Source organism: Dreissena polymorpha, unplaced genomic scaffold (genome assembly GCF_020536995.1).
Source record: "Dreissena polymorpha isolate Duluth1 unplaced genomic scaffold, UMN_Dpol_1.0 chrUn064, whole genome shotgun sequence".
In the NCBI taxonomy this organism is placed as follows: domain Eukaryota; kingdom Metazoa; phylum Mollusca; class Bivalvia; order Myida; family Dreissenidae; genus Dreissena; species Dreissena polymorpha.
The window spans coordinates 77,292-95,847 of record NW_026273378.1 but is presented as its reverse complement, the minus strand read 5'-3'; the positions used below and the strand labels follow the sequence as shown (position 1 = coordinate 95,847).

At 34.5% G+C, this 18,556-nt stretch overlaps 1 protein-coding gene across 1 annotated transcript; it reads right to left on the bottom strand.

The window, feature by feature from the left end:
* Window positions 1-2,449: 2,449 nt before the first annotated feature.
* Window positions 2,450-18,365, bottom strand: LOC127863940 (uncharacterized protein KIAA1958-like). The gene is made up of 4 exons (XM_052403622.1): window positions 18,108-18,365; window positions 17,647-17,819; window positions 17,379-17,501; window positions 2,450-2,582 (listed from the first exon to the last, which is right to left on the bottom strand). Exons 1-4 carry the CDS (start codon window positions 18,363-18,365, stop codon window positions 2,450-2,452), a joined length of 687 nt encoding a protein of 228 aa, XP_052259582.1.
* Window positions 18,366-18,556: the final 191 nt, after the last annotated feature.

Here is an 18,556-nt window from a genome sequence, read left to right as displayed (position 1 = left end):
TTCCGATCAATAACTCGTCAACGAATTGACCGATTGGCTTGATACTTCTCATGTGCACTAATCTTAGACAGTAAAGGACCACTATTGACATTGAGGTCTCTAGGTCAAAGGTCAAGGTCACTGATAAACACCAAGTGTGAAATCGTTTCCGATCAATAATTGGTCAACTGGTTCACTGATTGGCTTGATACTTCCCATGTGCATTGGCATTGGACAGTGGATGGCCCCTATTGAAATTGGGATCTCTAGGTCGAAGGTCAAGGTCACTGTAACACACTAAGTGTGAACTCGTTTCCGATCAATAACTTGTCTACTGATTAACAAATTGGCTTGATAATTATCATGTGCATTGGCCTTGGAAGAAGATACCCCTATTGAAATTGGTGTCACTTGGTCAGAGGTCATTGTCACTTGCACAATAAGTGGGAAAAGCTTTTCTAATCAATAACTCGTAAACGAATTGACGGATTGGCTTGATACTTCCCATGCTCATTGGCCTTGGACAGTATATGACCCCTATTGAAATTGGGGTCACAAGGTCAAAGGTCATGGTCATTCTCAAAATAAGTGTGAACATTGTTTCCAATGAATTACCCATCAACGAATTGACCGATGGGTTTGATTCTTTACATGTGCATTTGCCTTGGACAGTAGATGACCCCTATTGAAATAGGGGTCAATAGTTCAAAGCCCTGTTTGCGGGGCATATGACTCCGACCGCGGAACTCTTGTTCTGATTGTGTTTACCGTTGATAATTAATGACTTAACATAAAACGATATTTAAACAAAATGGCGCTTCTAATCAATACATGTAATTTGTAAAATATGTATGATTACATATTGAATAAAGACAAGAATCTTTCTTCAGAAGAGTTTATAAGAGACATACATCATTTTCAACACTTTATAGACTGGTTACCAAACACATTTCAATTTAACCTATATAACACCCCTCTTGTTCTGAGATTCAAGAAATTATGCAATGTTTCCAAATGTTTTGTTTGTATAATACATAGCCATAAAACTGTTCTCACTGAACATACATTGCATACTAATTCAATAATCTTTAAATTATTCAGATTTAAAACTTTCTACTTCAATGTTCAGTTTTTCAACCTTTCATACGAATGTTCACTTTAACTTTGGACTAAATATTTTAAAGTTATTTTTCACAATGTATGTATACATTGGCTCAATGTAACTTATAAATTGAATAAGCAACTAAATAAAATATCACACTAAGTGTTCGACAATTTAAATTTAAAATGACAAATAATCTTGAAACGTATTTCGACTTTATCGTGTGTTCATGGCACTGTTTTTATTCCTTTCTTCTACTCATTCCTGAATCAAACTCTTCTTCATTACTCTTCAGTGAGCACTAAAATGTACTTTAAAGAATTTACTGACATTACACTGATCTTCAATAACATTGATTTACTGAATTCATCACACTCATTTAACTGACTTTGATTACTATTTTAACAGGCTGATTATAAGCAAATTGCGGTCAATTATCAGTAACAAGTTCATATATGTAGCCAAATTGCGGAATTTGCTTTTTAAGATACGGGATAACATTTCTCTTTTTTCTTGCTACTATACCTTAATGTGTTCGATTCACAATATGCGACATGCTTCGTTGTAGCCGTTTTGTGATTATAACCTTGAACCTTTGAATTGAATTCCATCAACACAGTCATGTGAGATCGTGTCTAAACGACCAATACTGTGTAACGTTTAATGGAGTCTGGTACTTCTGTTATGTCCATCTTTTCCCAATAAAGGGTTTGATACATTGCATGTCCTCATGTTCTTCAGAAGCTTTTTTAACGCCCTATATTTCTCCTCAGACAAAGTTAAATAAGCATATAACTGTAATTGATTGATATCAATATCTGGTATTTTGTCCTCAGTATCTGGTAAGTTATTTCTTGACAAAAACATAGTTTAAAAAGCTTTATAGTTCAACTTGAAATCATACATGTGCAACTGCAAGATAAATCTTGAAATACGCAATGGACTCTCCACTATCGATTTACGGAATACTCTCAAGAGGTTTGTTATCAATCTTTACTGTAAACTTGCGTCCATACAAATAATGGTATAATTTTTTTACAACAAAAAACAATTGCAAGAGTCTCTTTCTCAATTTGGGATTATCTTTGCTGTGTTGGATTCAATGCGTGGGATGCATATGCATTTTTTTTTTTGATTTGCAAAAGGACTGTTCCAAGTCCGAATGAACTAGCATCTACATTCAACGTAAGACCCTAACTTGGATAAAAAAAACTAAAACAGGTGTTGTCGATGTAATTTCCTTAATTTGTTTAAAGCATTCTTCTTTGGGTTTTCCCACTGCCAGTATGTCCTTTTCCAACAATTTTCGAATTGGCGCATTTTTCTATAACATATTTGGCAAACATTTCTTCATGTATGTGCTGAAGCTTAGACATGGAGATAGTTCTTTCTTATTATCAGGTCTTTCCATGTCTTGAACAGTTCTGACCTTGTAAGGGTCTGCCTCAATTCCATTTTGACTGATTTAATGACCCACATCATGGACTTCTTCATTCTTGAACTGGCATTTACCAAAAAGATGTTTTAAGTTGTTTTGCTGCACTCTGTCTTATACTCGCTTAAGTCTTTGTATATGGTCTTGGATGTTTTCTCCCCAGACTATGTACTATCACCTGCGTTCCTTCTTGATCGTGTATCATCTCTGTCATGACACGCTGATACATTTCCGGAATGGACTTAATTCCAAACGGAGCTTTTAAGAATTTGTATATACCGAATGGTGTTTGAAACGTTGTTGAACTTTCTGCATCTAGTGTCTTTTAAGTCCAGAACCCACTTGTTGCATCTAGTGTGCTAAAATCTTTCGCGTTATGCATCTCTGATACTATATCCTACACTTTTTTCATCGGATAATGTTCTCTCCATTGTGCTTCATTCAGATGTCGCGGGTCGATGCATATTCTTACATCACAGGAGTTTTATTTCACTGTTACGAAAGCGTTCACGCATTCAGTTGGCTCAATGTGTTGTGTTATAACGCCTAGTGACTCCATTATCGGAAGCTCATCTTTGACTTTTTGTTTCATGGGAATTGGCACTTTACGCACATGCTGAACAACACGCTTTACGTTTGGGTCTATTATATGTGATATGATCCTGGTAAACAACCTAAACCTAACCTTCAAACACATCCATGTTTTGTTCTATAGAGTTTATCCTTTTTATAAATTCTATCTTTTCCGACGTCTCACCACTTTACACCGACTGTGATCTGGTTGTGACCATATAAAACTGACCGAATTGTATTTTGCTCTTAAGCGTTAATGGTAGTGTTATTATATCCAACGGTTAAATTCTGTGTCCGGAAAATGAACGCAAAGCAGTGTTTGTTTTCATTTATGGTTGATTAATTTAAAGCTTTTCAAGATCTCGTTTTGACAGTACATTACACTTAGCACCCGTGTCTTATTGAAACGGAATGTTCTTTCCATTAATTGAAAGTTCCTTATAAAATAAACCTGGCTTTTGATTCTTTTGACTATCAATCGCTCCAACAAATAAAGCAACAAATTCAAAGTCCATATCCTCTAGTTGATGTACTTTTTATATTTTGCTTTACATGCGCCTTTACACATTTTCGTGAAATAATTTTATCTGTGACGCTTCATGCATGTTTTCCTAAATGCTGTTATGTACATGCCTACACCTCTGGTAAATAGCAGGCTTGGAATTCTTCTCATAATGCTTTGGTTTAGCACCACCATTGGCTTGAGCATACTTAAATGGCCTTTGTCTTCTTATTGTGTTTACACTAAGAATTTCTTTTGCGTTCATACTGCCACAGTATTTTATCAACAATTTTAGATCAGTGATGAATTATTCTGCAGATTAACTTTTGTTTACTGCACTTTGCATTTGAATTTATATCTAGCAAACACTTTGTTCTATTTCGGATTCACATAAGTGTCAAATTCACCCATAATCGTAGCTAAAGACTTTGCTTCGTCCGCTGTCAGCGTCCATGTTTGATAAATAACTCGACGCCTCTGGCCTTCCCTTTAATCTACTGATTTATATTTTAATGTCAAAAAATAGTTGTCATTTATATCCACGTCACAAAACACTGGATTCGTAAACGCGTTCGAACAGTCATTTTTGAAACGCTGATATTCGTCCTAAAAACACTTATTTTTGTTTCTCCCGACGAAATAAATGCTATTTCAACCATAGCATCTGAGGCCTGTATTCTGGTATCACTATATGTCATGCGTGTCTTCTACGGCTTAAATACCACATCGGCGTTTGCAGTGGTACCTATTATGAACATATACGCACGGTTTGCGATATTTGTGTTTCGCTGTTGCTTTTTAACGGATTTATCAGGATGGCATATTACATCACACAGCAAGCCTTATCACACGTTCCATAATACTACGTTTAGAAGCTGTCACATGACGTTCTGAATGGTGATATCAGTAAAATCAGCTGTCGTTACAATAGTTACTTGAAATGAACAAAAAATGTCACGTGACCCCAGAAGTCAACGTCAGTAGGTGTTTTATGAAGGAAAACAGCCGCATCAGGTAGGTTATTTTTCAATATCTTTGCTTACCGCCTATTGGCTTTCGTACGACATAGTACATGCAATAAGGCATGCGTAAAGCTTGAGATCGGTGTATCACGCGTTGTGTGTGTTGCTCTGGTTTTCGAGAAAACTTCGACACAAATTTCCATTGTAGAAGTAAATGTCAGTAGTAAAATTACAAAGAATGGGTGTTTACAAAATATACCGATCACAGAACTGCCTATGCCTTACCAGACGAACATATATTACATATATTTTGTATAGGATATAAAATATACGTTTAATGAGTAAACACAAATATGTCAAACGACAATGGTACGTTTAAGAATGGCAAACGTCAGTAGCGAAAAATGCAAACGGCAGTTGACGATTATATGCAGGCGTTTCATTTAAAAAACATGTGAAACATTTTTATTTATACTAATTTATGGTAAAATATTACAATTTAAAATTGATGTCACAATGCACGACTTATTTAACTTTTGCAGCATCAAATATTAGCGAATGTAAATATAATAACATGTAACTTTATTTATTTTTGCCTTTTTATATTTTAACTGTTTCATCATTTTTTTTAAAATATAAAGATCATTTAAATTGTGTCAAGGATGATTACAGTGTATTGTTTAAAGTGCTAAGGTGCTTGTTGTTTCTTTCATCTAAGCCTCAACTTAATGGTTTTGTCCCCTACAGTTAATAACATCTGCGTCACCAGCCGCTCAAAAGAGGAACGCACTAAAGTCTTTGTTTCAATACAGTTCGAAGTACTTATATACGTTGTTGTTGTTTTCAAACGTAACCATGCAGTTCATACACTTGTACGCATTTGCTGCTTGACATCTACTGAAGTGACAATATCAACCATAATTCTTTATATTACCTTAAGCAAAAGTAAATAACGCAAAACCGTATACATTGTATGATCAATAAATATTTCTTCATTTTTTTTTTACTTGTGTAAGCTGATATAATTAATCAATCCCATAATAGTTAATAGATATAGTTTCTTTTCATGATGTCTACTTATATTAAATTGTGGAAAAAATAGATTTTTTTTAAGAATGACACGAAGGAAAAGTTTTCTGTCGATTCGGACACACATGAAAGGTCGATCCGATTCAATGAGTTCTTGTATAACAATCTCCAGTAACATCGCCTGGATGATAATCAGTCTTCAAATGCAAATGAAAGTTTAGCTCTTGCCTCTTGCAAATGGCCTGCTTCTCAAAGCAATACAATTTGCCAATATAAATATATTTCCTAGTGCAGAATCAAACGATGATAATATAAATTGGTACAAACAAATTGACGATCAAATGCATTATATTTATATACAAGTCAAGTTTGTAACATTTCATTTAGAGCGAGCTTTTAGAATATGCATTTTGCTACAATGTTTTGGTAAACTGTAAGGTTCTATTTTTAAAATATAAAGGTATGCCCATAATTATTGCAGAATATCCTTAACTTGATTTCCCACATTATCTTGATAGAAAAAAGTCGTGTATCGTCTTAGAATTGCGAACACAAGCTTTTGCTTCGGTGTTAATGTGCATTAATACGCATTAGCATATAGCGATTTACGAAATATTCTTACTGTGTTGACAAAATAAAACAACTAGTTTACTTATTTTATTTTTGACACATATCATTAACGCAAACGCGCACGCAGGCGAGCACACACACTATTTGAGTATAGCTCTCGGAATAAACCGTAATGCAAAATCAAATCAGAAGGTGACATTAAATAGGAAAGCAAACTACTTTTTAATTATGATGATTGCACCACAATTCGCCTTTAATTTAGTGTACATTAATAAGTTTTACAAATAAACTACACAGAGCAAAAAATTAAAATAAGGAAACATACAGATTATCACAGCATAATTTAAAAAGAAATTCAGAAAAACATAACGTAATCAGATTTAAAAAAAAAAGCAAAAGGACATAAATAGTGCCACTTAATTTCAAAAGAAAAAAACAACAACAATGGAACTTGGTTTTCGAGTCAAAACTTGTTTTTTATGTTTTGTTTCCAATCCAGAAAAAGAACGGTTAGATTGCGAAGCACCATTTTAGCATTTGACTGTATAATCGCAATATATAATCCCTCAAATGTATTCATCGCCTTCGATGTTCAAAGGGTTTTAGGATCCAATAACAATTGCGATGAATACGAATACAAAAGTACTATGCACCTTAACTTCTATGTAAAGTAAAATAAACGAATCTCTGCCAAAGAGATTAAAATGACTGCTTTGCATGTTTGAATTGTGATATTGGGGTTAACACACATATTTGTTCCATGGGGATGTTCAATTATTACCAAAAAATACCATCAACCGGTTATATTAAAAATCAAACTGAGGTAACGAAAGAAAAAACATATTCAAAAGATTGACAAAACTTTCATATTGATTATTAAGGGGGGGGGAGGGCCTGGCATTATCAAGTCGAATCCGACAGAATCTAGCATTTACCACCTCAGTTTGATGATAAACTTTATGTAAGGTTCATATAATTTAATACAACGGTTTTAAACCATCTCTCAGCGGAAACGTTTGACGGAAGAACGGACGGACAAAGCTAAAATAGTGTCCTTCCGAGAGGGATAAACAGTATACCTCCTGTTTTGGACTTTTAGACGGAAAAAAACAAACATTGTGAGATCATATTGACTGTAAAATATACTATCGGTAACAATGGAAAATAATAATTGAAAACAAAACGGAACTAAATAATAAAAATAGCGTGCAACAACTTGATCTACTGGTAATCTGAATAATCTGAACATTTAATTGGCATTATTTATCCTTTTGTTTTAATAGACTACTTCTTTGTCCGTACGACTACCCACATATGTCACATTTGCCTTTTCTCATCAATATGAGTTTGAATAAGTCCAACTTTCTTTCAATCCAGCGCCACCCATTAGACTTGAATCTATCTTACGGCTGATTCCTCTCTTCTTCGGTGTTTTGTCAAAATTGTTTTGGTAGCAAATTCTGAACAACACATTGTCGCGTGTCCGAATGCACAATGGGCCTTAAACATAATTTTACAATTACCAGAGGTTCTATTTTGAAAGGAACATGTACATATTTAAACGATACGCTTTTTCGACTGCATTTGAATCTTGTGAACTCAATGAAACAAATAGCTTAACATTTGTTTATTTATTTGGTAATGTTTTTTTTTCTGTTCGTGAAATTAATTTAAGTTGTTTTTTTGGCATTAACACATTTGTCAGAAAATAAAACAAATCGATAACACGTTAAAAGATTTAAAACCAAGAGCGGGGATCAAGCTCACGACCTATGGCTGAAATGAAGAAATATCGAACTACTAGTTCTACTCAACTGTTAATGTTATACAGAATATTAAACATTATAATTTAACAACCAGAATAGTAGTGTTTACTATTTCATCTTAGTATGATAAATCCAATAAAACACATATTTTTCTACCCTTTTTTATCAACGTCTCGGCTTACGCCTTCATCAGGATAACACAAATAATAACAGAAAGCGGATGTTACGTCATTGTCTTTACATTAAATTGAGCGAAAATGTACGTAAATTAAATGAACGTCAATTAAATGAAGATAACTTTCGGATTAAAAAATACACAATTTCCTATAAAATTACATATAACAAAAGTAAGCTTAATTAAATTGCAGAGCTAGTCTTTTATGTTAAAAGGAACCGTGTTATTTATACCATTAGAGTATAATGTTTTAAGTCTATGTATCCAGTAAGTTTACACTGACGATTTATGTTGTTACTAACAACATCAATTGGCATAAAGCAAAAGTCATTTCCACTGTCCTGATCTTCAATAAAATGTGATGCAACCAATGTTGCAAATGCATCGTCAGAAAAGTTTGTTATGTCAAATCGATGACCGTCATTCTCTTTGACACCGGTCGCATGGTTTGTCCAACGCACTGCTTATTAAACTGTGTACATGTAATTCTTAAATTACATCTTTAGATGCACAGTTCATATTCTTCTGTAAATTAAATTGCTGTCATCTTGGGGCAGTTTTTGAATTGAAGCTAGTTCCTCCTTTGTAATATTACTATACTGTCGTTTTTTACAAGCGGACTGTACTATTTCTTCTGTGATAGCTGGGATATAAAAGTCAAGGTACATGTCTGGCGGCAGGAGTAAACGTAGATTCGCGTTTATTGAAGAATGGCCGTGTAAAGTCTTCATCATTATTAATAGTAGTAGACTGTGTATCAGGGTTATTTAAGTCATTGAAAAATTATTTAAGTCTTAAACGCCTACTGTATTTAAGTTATTTAATGTTATTATGAGAACGTATCTTGGGACAAAATTTCAAACCTTTGCCGAACAGGATGTAATCATCATCAGTGAGACGCCTGGATAAAAGGTTTAAAACTGTCTTCTTTCCTTTCTGAATTTTGCGAAGCTGTTTATTTGTCTTTCGCCATGTGTTTTGGTCTGAAACACGGACAAAACGTCTCTGTCGTTTCTCCTTTGAGACGTTGCTGCTTATAGTTGCGCAACGGTTTTTGTTAGGCTAACCAACGATGTTTGAAAAGTTGAAATATGAAGTTTAGATTTACATGTGCACCGTTGCTCAATGTCTGTGCGTAAGTTTTCTTTGGACCCGGGGCTTGCTCGTTTTTTGACCGTGTTGCTCTATCGTCAGGTATTGAACTCTCGCCTTTTTGTTCCGATGACTGTGTTTCCAGTGTGTGATGTAATACTGCGTTGTCCGTATTCTTGGAATCAGAAACACATTGCGCCGTATTTTTCGAAATTTCGATGCGTTTATCCCTTTTGCGATTCACTGAATCCTTTGATTTCCAACCGTTGTTTCGGCGATTGCTTGACAATGAATCTTACTTTGGTCGATCATCGTTATTTGTTTTAAGCACGTTTGCATCTCTATTTTCTTGCACTTTATTTGATTTCTTCTCTTCTCGTTTTGTATTTACCATGTGGCGAATCTTTTGTTCGTGTTTAGCAGCAAGTTTTTTGCGTTTTCATCACAATCCAAGTCAAACATGTCGGCGTTTGACATTTTCCGTGTCTAACTTCATCGAGTAAACACCCATATTATGTCGATCTACGAAGATGGTCATCACGTATACGTTCGCAAATTTCAATGCATTTTTACTATTTCATCTTAAAATATCTTGATACGTTTCACAAGAAATATTTTGCTTATAAATATTATAAATCTATTATTTACACATAGTATATTCTTCATTTCAGAGTTGTTGGGGCTCTATAGTGACTGAGTCCCTTTGATTAAAGGATTTTTGAATGAATTAGTGTATGTATATTGTGCCGATACTTATTAAAAATGTCAGTTAATTCTTCTTGCTGTTTATTTGACAAATACTCACATGTGTCTGGTAAGGTCCACTTTTCTACTAAATTGCTTCTCACAACATGAATATTTTGACAAGCCGATGTGCCTGTCATCGTCCAGTTTTAACCCTCACATTGAGGGCGTCTCCGCACAAACGAAACACATATGACATATCTGAAAACAGGTTAAATATACCGTATGAAAATATTCATCGTGTTAAGAAACTTAACACAGATTATGTATAATGTATACAAATCATTTGAAGATATTGACCTTGGTTAGTTTTTAAAAACATATTTTTTGAGCGATAATTATTTCTTGTAACAATTAGCCATACAAAATGAATAAGAGTTTACACTAAAAAAATGTCGTAAATAAAATGTAATGTAACAATTTTATGGCATATATTTATTATTTATAACGGCTGACGACCACTCTTGAGAAAAGGTACATGAACAACACACACACACACACGCGCGTCGAGCTGATTTACCATTTTCGTTCATAAACGTCCTTTTCAAAGGAACCTTTTCACTGTTCGTACGTATAAATGTATATATAGCACAGGTTTTGTTCTTATGTGTGCAAAGTAATAAATACTATCAATGTTCTAAATCTACATAAATGCAATACTTTTTAAAGTTATTGTCATTATTTTAGTAAACATAGTAATAGGTGTGCCTAAACGGTAGAGGAATGCCTGCATATATTCGTCAACTGCCGTTTTCATTTTATGGCTACTGATGTTTGCCATTTTTATTCCTACTACTGACGTTTGCCATATCAGTTTTTACTCTTTTAACGTATATTAATTACATATTTGTATGTGTTTATGCATATACATATGTAATATATGTTCGTCCGGTAAGGCATTGACAGTTGTGTGATCGTTTATTTTTGTAAACACAATCTTTTTGTAATTTTACTACTGACGTTTGCTTCTACAATTGAAATTTGTGTCGAAGTGTTCTTGAAAACCAGAGCAACACACGCGACGCGTGGTACAGCCTTACCCATGCCTTATTGCTTCCACTGGGTCGTTTGAAAGCAAGATGACGATCAGCAAAGATATTGAAAAAAAAAAAAACTACCTGATGCAGCTGTTTTCCTTCAAAAAACACCTACTGATGTTGACTTGTTGGGTCACGTGACAGTTTTATTTCATGTACAGTACTGCTAATAATATGATAACAATAAACCAAAAAACATTATGAGAATAATAATTAGTTTTATACAAGTAACAACATGCATAACACAAAGCACCATAATTATGATGAAAGCTGGGGTAAGCGCTAGGAAACGGTAAATGCAAAGGATTGTTGGTTTATCCAGTTATACGCTAGCTTTACCTTACAATATGTAAATAGGCAGTCCCTACATTTATTCGCACGTATACTTTTATGTATTCGGTATATTCGGTTTATCTACATTTAATTAACTTTTTTATTTTTTATATTGTCTTCTATTAATCTTTATCGTCAATACACATAAAACAAAATTCTTTAGCGCGTAAATTGTCTAACTGTATTTATGTTGTTTTGGATAATTTATTTATATTTGTGTATGAGTGTGTTGCCGTATTTGCGAGAATGTCAATACATTGCTATGTATCTCAACTCGGGTCCATTCCTTATATAACTATATTTTTGCCTCAAGTAAGGATCGATGTCTGTAAATATTCCGTATTTGCATATAAAAAAAACGTACATATTAGGCGCAAGTTGCAAACAATAATTTGTATATATTTTATTGACAATAAGAATTTGATTTGACATAGATACACTTATGATGAACGGTTAAATTAATAACCATGTTCCCACTTTAACGAGTGCGATTATGCAAATGGCTCTACCACAAAAACACCTTATGATCTTTCTTATTTTTCTTTTTCAGCAGCACTTTGCATCTTTTCAGATCATAACCGGTATTTATCATTACAAGAATCTTTCTGTGCGAGAGTATTTTATAGGAGACATTGCGTTGTAATATATTTGAATACATAATTTGTTTCAAGTGTTAAAGATGCACATCATGTGACATGCTTGAGAACAACATTGCATTATCATCGAATGCTTTTTTTCAGAAAAAACATATGCATTTTGATCATGACTCAGGTATTGTATTTATATGGAGACTTGTTTCCGGAACTTTCACTAAAAACCCATCTATAAACATATAGTTTGAAGTATTTAGTGATTTATCTAGACACGTGTTTGAAAAGTGTCTGAGGTTGTCTCTGAAACTTTAAACACCCGGTCTCAGTGATTATTGAACAATGTTATTGCATGTTGACCTCTATCATATAGAAAAGAAGTTTTCGTATTTATATTTTGAATGCATTTTATCTTTAACCGTTTTTTTTTTAAATTATTATTGTACTAATCACAAAATATTGAAACACAGGCATTCGCAGAGAACACCAATTTGTGTTGTCCATGTCTAGCTAGGCTGCTTGCCACTACCCTGAACTAGCTCCCCGTCGTGATCATTTCCTTTAACATGACGCGAACGAAGCATGTGTGTATTGTTCAACAAAACTAATGTTGTTTTCGCGCAGTCTACATTTGGTAACCATATGTTCTCACTTTCATAAGTTTAATATAAAGGCGGGCTACTTCACCAAACTTTGTGTACAGAAAAAATGACGCTATTTACTGATAATAATCCAGTTGGCAGTTTCTTGTATTCCTTGCTTTTATGAGTTTTATGTTGTATTACCTACACACATTTGTAAACAGTTGTACAGACATTCATTGCTAAATATATATTAAATGTAACGTTTACGTAAATATGCCAACAGCTTCACGACCTGATCTGTAAGACTACGATGCTTTATAGGACCGAAACTATGATTGAAACGTAAAAAATGCCATAAAACGTTAAAACACTTACATTCTTTGTCCCATATACCTTTTTGTAAATAGTAACATTACATCCATAGAATATTAAACTTTAGGTATTTCGCATAATGTTCTCATCACACATGGTTGACAAATCCTTATGATCTTTTTATATTGGTATGCCATCACTATTACCATCATGATAGAGTGAATCATAACATTAATTATCGGAAAAGAGCTACAGCAACAATGCAATCAATAGATATTTTTGGCAAAACTTTGTGTTTACTTAATATGCAATGACTTAAATGTTTCACAGATTAATAAACTACATCAAGTTTAATATCGGAATAACATACCTGTGAATTGTTTTGCAAAATCGATGTAATAAAAACTTGTTTAAACATTTAATCAAACTAAATTTCCCAAAAATGACTTATACAAACAGTATCAAAACACTATAATTTACCTGATTGTAAGAATAATTAGGCAGCACTTTCTATAAACAAATTGCAGTTTAATCTTGTATTTGAATGATAAACAAGTAGCTAAATATTAATTTTATGTATACAATATCATGTTCCCCATTTTCCCCGATTTCCTTGTTTATACTATTCTGTAATACATAAAATGGCCTTTGTACTCGCGTTACACTGGACCGGCCTCATTACTGCGACACAAACAGTCCGTTTTTGTGAAGAGCCCATATTCAGCTCAGAAGACCGATTTGTGTAACAGCTTACGAAATAAATGGTATTTCAACCATAGCAACCGAAACCTGTATTATGTTTACTTCGCGTGAAAGCAACGTCAACACCTCGTTCTGCGCTTCTACACAACGATTATTCTGCGATTAACCTTCGGTCAGGCGTCAATCTTTAAGGATGTCATGGCGGCCATACTACATTTCTGGCACATCTTCTTCGACTCAAATATGACATTGGCGTTTGTAATTCGACGGCACTATAAACAATAACGTGACAGGGTTTTAAAAATCCATATACTAACTGGTAACGCATATGTAACGACCCAGAATCTCCGGACGTCAATGTAACGATTTCTCGACTTTACCATGGTGACTCTAGTACGCATGTTCTACTTCCCATAGCTGCTGCGTTTTTGACGTCGTATGGGCAACCATTCGGCCTATTGGCAAAGTGGCGATAAGAAGGCCATATCTTTGACGTTTACTTTGCCGCTCATGGCCTTCTTGCTGTTAGGGCGCATTTCCATGCACTATCACGACGACCTCACAGTCTCCTAAGCTGTCCTTGCGAGTTCTTTCATGCGTTCTCACGAAGACCTCACAGTCTCCTAGACGGGCCTTGCGAGTCATTTCATGCATATCACGACGACCACACAGTCTCCTAGACTGGCCTTGCGAGTAATTTCATGCATATCACGACGACCACACAGTCTCCTAGACTGGCCTTGCGAGTCATTTCATGCATATCACGACGACCACACAGTCTCCTAGACTGGCCTTGCGAGTCATTTCATGCATATCACGACGACCACACACTCTCCTAGACTGGCCTTGCGAGTCATTTCATGCATATCACGACGACCTCACAGTCCCATAGACTGTACTTGCGAGTCATTGTATGCGTTCTCACGAGTCATTGGTCGCCGTAAAAAGGTAGACAGAACGCCAATCCATGTGGCGTTGGAATACAATTGAGGCAGTGTAAATAGTATAAATTTGGAATTGGGAAGTTTAGCGATATAGTTTCCAATATTAATTGTGATATTAATTTGTTATTTATCATATAATGTATTTAAAAATATTATATAATGTGACAGCAATGTATCTAAAAGGTAAAGCCCTGTTAACATGAACCTCTCATTCATGCAACTTTTTTGACAATTTGTGAAGAACGTTTTACAACGCACACGACATAAATAATTATATACATCTATAAGCAGAACACGCCAATGCATAGTACATTTGATAATTTTGTCGTGGTATTTCATTATTGTGCTTCACAGGCATATTTTAACTGATTCATCAACACCATGTATGACATCACACAGCACGCGTCATCACTCGCTCCATTATGTCAAGTTAAATCCCATAGCTTTCCTATGACGTTCTAAATGATGACTTAATGAGGATTAACTTTTGTAATAATGACCCAAACATTATAATCATAAAAGTTCAGAAACATTATTATAGAGTAAATCTTATTACCGTCAGCGCATTGGAACTGTCAATCCAAAACGTTACACCGGTAAAAAGGCTAACATCTCTTAACACTTAGCACAGAAAAAGTCCTTACTTATATGCAAGTGTCTGCTTTTTAGTATTATTTATATTTTTATCCAGTTGTATTGTGTCGGTTTATCAATCTTTAACTTGTTCATTTTCGTTTTTCTGTCTTTATGTTTATATTCAATATCGGGTTAATAAATATGTCATGTGACATTTGTTTTACGCTATTTGTTTTACTTATTACATGCATTGCCATAGCCAGCGTTGCAATATGCTCACAATTGCGATAAAACACGATATCTCAATAATTACTGTTCTTACGTGTAGGTTAATTACAACAAGGTACTCCATGCGCTAATGTAACTCATAAATAAGATATATTTCTTGATCATTTTGTTCTTATGTATTGGATTTATATATGCATGTGTTTTAATGACGTCTGTTTTTCTTTTATAATCACTGTTACATTATCAATATGATTATACGCATTTATTAAAAAATAAATAAACTAATGTTTAAATTTAATATAGGAAAGTCATAAAAGCACTTTTTATAAGTACATGTTGATTAATTGTATTTAATCCAAAAGTTTCAACCAGCTATAATACATCAATCGCATAACAATTGTGCGTAAAAAAGAAGAAAATATACAAACACATAACCCGTTTTACCACCGGACATTAAATACTTACTTATGTCATGGTACACGCCACATAGCATAACCATATTTAAATAATTCGTTTATCCTGGATAAAGAAAGTTTTCAATATGTTTTTGATACACATTTTTTCATGTTAAGATCAATGTATTTAACATACTTTAATACTGATCAACAATGTTTTTGGAAAAATTATTTTGAAAAATTGCTAAATAATCTTTGGATTATCCGGAGAGCAGAATATGCAAGTATGTGTCTCTGTTTGAAAGCACATATCAAAGCTTATAACATAACATTTTTCAAAATAGTCCTCTTTATACGCGACATCCAATTCATTTGACTAAGGAAAATATAGCGCTGACGTGGGTAACGATTATGTTAAAGTAGTGGTGTAAGTTTCATTCAGTATGTGTAGCATCTTGAAATATACGTCACATTTAGCGGAAACCGTATACACGATCCAGACCTTGTTTTGCAACTGGATAAACTTGTTTCTTCCTCCTTATTTCGACCGAATAATGAACTATGAACCCCTTTCTTTTTCAAACCGAAAATCGAACTTACATGCGAGGCTTAGAAAACAAAAAGCACGAGCCTTGGCGAGTGCTTTTTCGTTTTCGTGCCGAGCATGATAAACCTGATCTATAATCAACACTAACCTATTATTCTATTTATCCCACTTTTTTATTCAGTAAACCTTTTTATTTTAACAAAATTAGTTTTCATGAGTGTTTGTCGTACTTTGATAATGACTGTAGTGTAACCAAGGTCAGTGTATTACTCCGCGTTCCAAAAATAACCGCTGATCAAATTGTCATTTTAAAAATCAGAATATCGTTCTATGACAAGAGTCGTGCGTTACTAATAACAATTTTATTCATATTGAATTGCAAATCTAAAAGTTTTATAACATTAATATAACATTTAGTTGTTATATACAAGGAACTACATTTGTATACAACGTAGCCTAACACCACACACAATTCACTTTCGATGTACAAACTATCAACTAGAACACGAGGTGCAAAACATTTGCTTCTTTGTTGTAATATGTGGTTATTTCGTGACGAAATAACAATAACAACTTGGATTTAATCTAATTATTCACATTAAAATTTTGAATGTGGAAAGTGGCACCAAAGAATTGTGAGGCAAAGTTGTTCGAACGAGAGAAAGACATTTGCTGGTGAAGTGACTGGGTGGGACGAACATCAAGATCAACTTGTTCAACGGTAGACAGTGGTTGTGTAGGCTGCATTTCGACCATAGTTTCAGTGCATGAAGGTGAACAAGAGGAAGCTGTTTGGTTGTTACATTTACTGGACTGAGCAAGAATGTTGGAACATTTTTGCTGCTGTTCAACAGATATGGTGGAATAATTGGTTATGGACTGGACATTTTTGTGCCCTGTTATGACCATGATTTCAGTGGGTGGAATGTTTGCATTTCGAAGTTTTGGGACCAGGAATTTGCGAACTGGGTAGTTGGTTATTTTCTTGTGCTCGGGAAAGCTGGCGTCTTTTGCCATGACCTTCAGCATCTGACCAAGCTTGTTGACACCCAATTGTTGACGCAAGAACCACTGGGATGCAGTGTCAATTGTGCGTGTTGCCAGGTAGAAAGGGTGCTGATCTGAAGAAAAATCAGATGGACGCATATTCGAGTACAGCTTGTAAATCAACACGGGATTTCTTGGTCCAGAAGTGCCGAACATCTTGGGAGACACTTTTCTTATGTCAGCGATGTTCTCTCCTGTGCGCGTTTTCGTTTGCCGCTCGTTCAACTCGAGATACTCGACACCATTCGAGTCTACACGGAGGCGGACGTCCCCCCACCTAACAAAATACAAGAATCTTTAATGTCAGATATGAACAATAATAAAATACAGCATATAAGTTGAAGCGGATGTACTTTGTGAATGGGGTGAAAAAATAATGAGAAAAATTGATACATATTTTGTGTGTTAAAAATGTTTCTTACCGCAAATTGTATTGCTCCGTTGTTCCTAGCAAGCCAAAATGAAGGCAGTTGTTCAACCAGATTGTATTTAACAAGGCCTTCGGAGACTCGGTGCCAAGGATCCCCTTCTCCCAGAGCAGATCGATGTCGGTATCACTCAGCGGATGGGCCTCCCTAGGACGGTTTCCCATACCCTAAATTGGTGATTTATATTTATTATACTGTTTCATTTAACTTTTCGACTATATTTTTTAATTTAAATTTATTTTTTCGTACTCTTTCTTTCGTAGGCTTACAGTATTACTTTTAATGTGACTTTTCGACTTTTATTTATTAACTGCAACTTTATGTCGACAGGGTATTAGTTTCGTACAGACTTCACTTGGGATTATTTCACAATTTTGTCATAAATGATACATTTTCTGTTGAATATGTTATTTTGCCAAGTTTCTTTTAATTATAACCGTTCATCTCAATTTTACCTGTTTCTTAAGACTTTTTTTCTTTGCATTGTAGGTGTCCCTTGTGAGTGCAAATTGGGCTCCAGTCCCTGTCATGACTGAACATCCATAGCGATGTCGTTTCAGGTACCTGTCAACACTAGCAATGATGCCACGGAGGGAGCTTGGTTCAAAATCTGTGCCATTTGACTTTTTAAGGGACAACAGGAAAGTGGCCAAATACTCATCAAGAAGAGTTGGTTCTATGTGGTGGATTTCTTTTGATTCAGATTTTGACATTAGAAACCGTTTAAATTTGTTTATGTCAGACAAGGTCTTCGCTACAGTCTTTTTATTTTCATTTTGGACAATGAAATCATCAACATCAGTGAGGTTAACATCTAAGAACTCTTTATTCTCATGCAGATCTAAATTTTGGGGGAAGACATTGCTACTGGATGGTGCGTTAGGCCTACTACTGGGGCTGGTTT

Excerpts from the sequence above, each read along its gene's own strand:
- LOC127863940 (XM_052403622.1), bottom strand. The coding sequence starts at position 18,365 with ATGTCAAAATCTGAATCAAAAGAAATCCACCACATAGAACCAACTCTT. Across the intron at positions 17,820-18,107 it reads AAAAAAGTCTTAAGAAACAG|GGTATGGGAAACCGTCCTAG; the intron begins GTAAAATTGAGA and ends TCACCAATTTAG. Across the intron at positions 2,583-17,378 it reads AGAAAAGTGTCTCCCAAGAT|TTCAAGAATGAAGAAGTCCA; the intron begins GTTCGGCACTTC and ends GGTAAATGCCAG.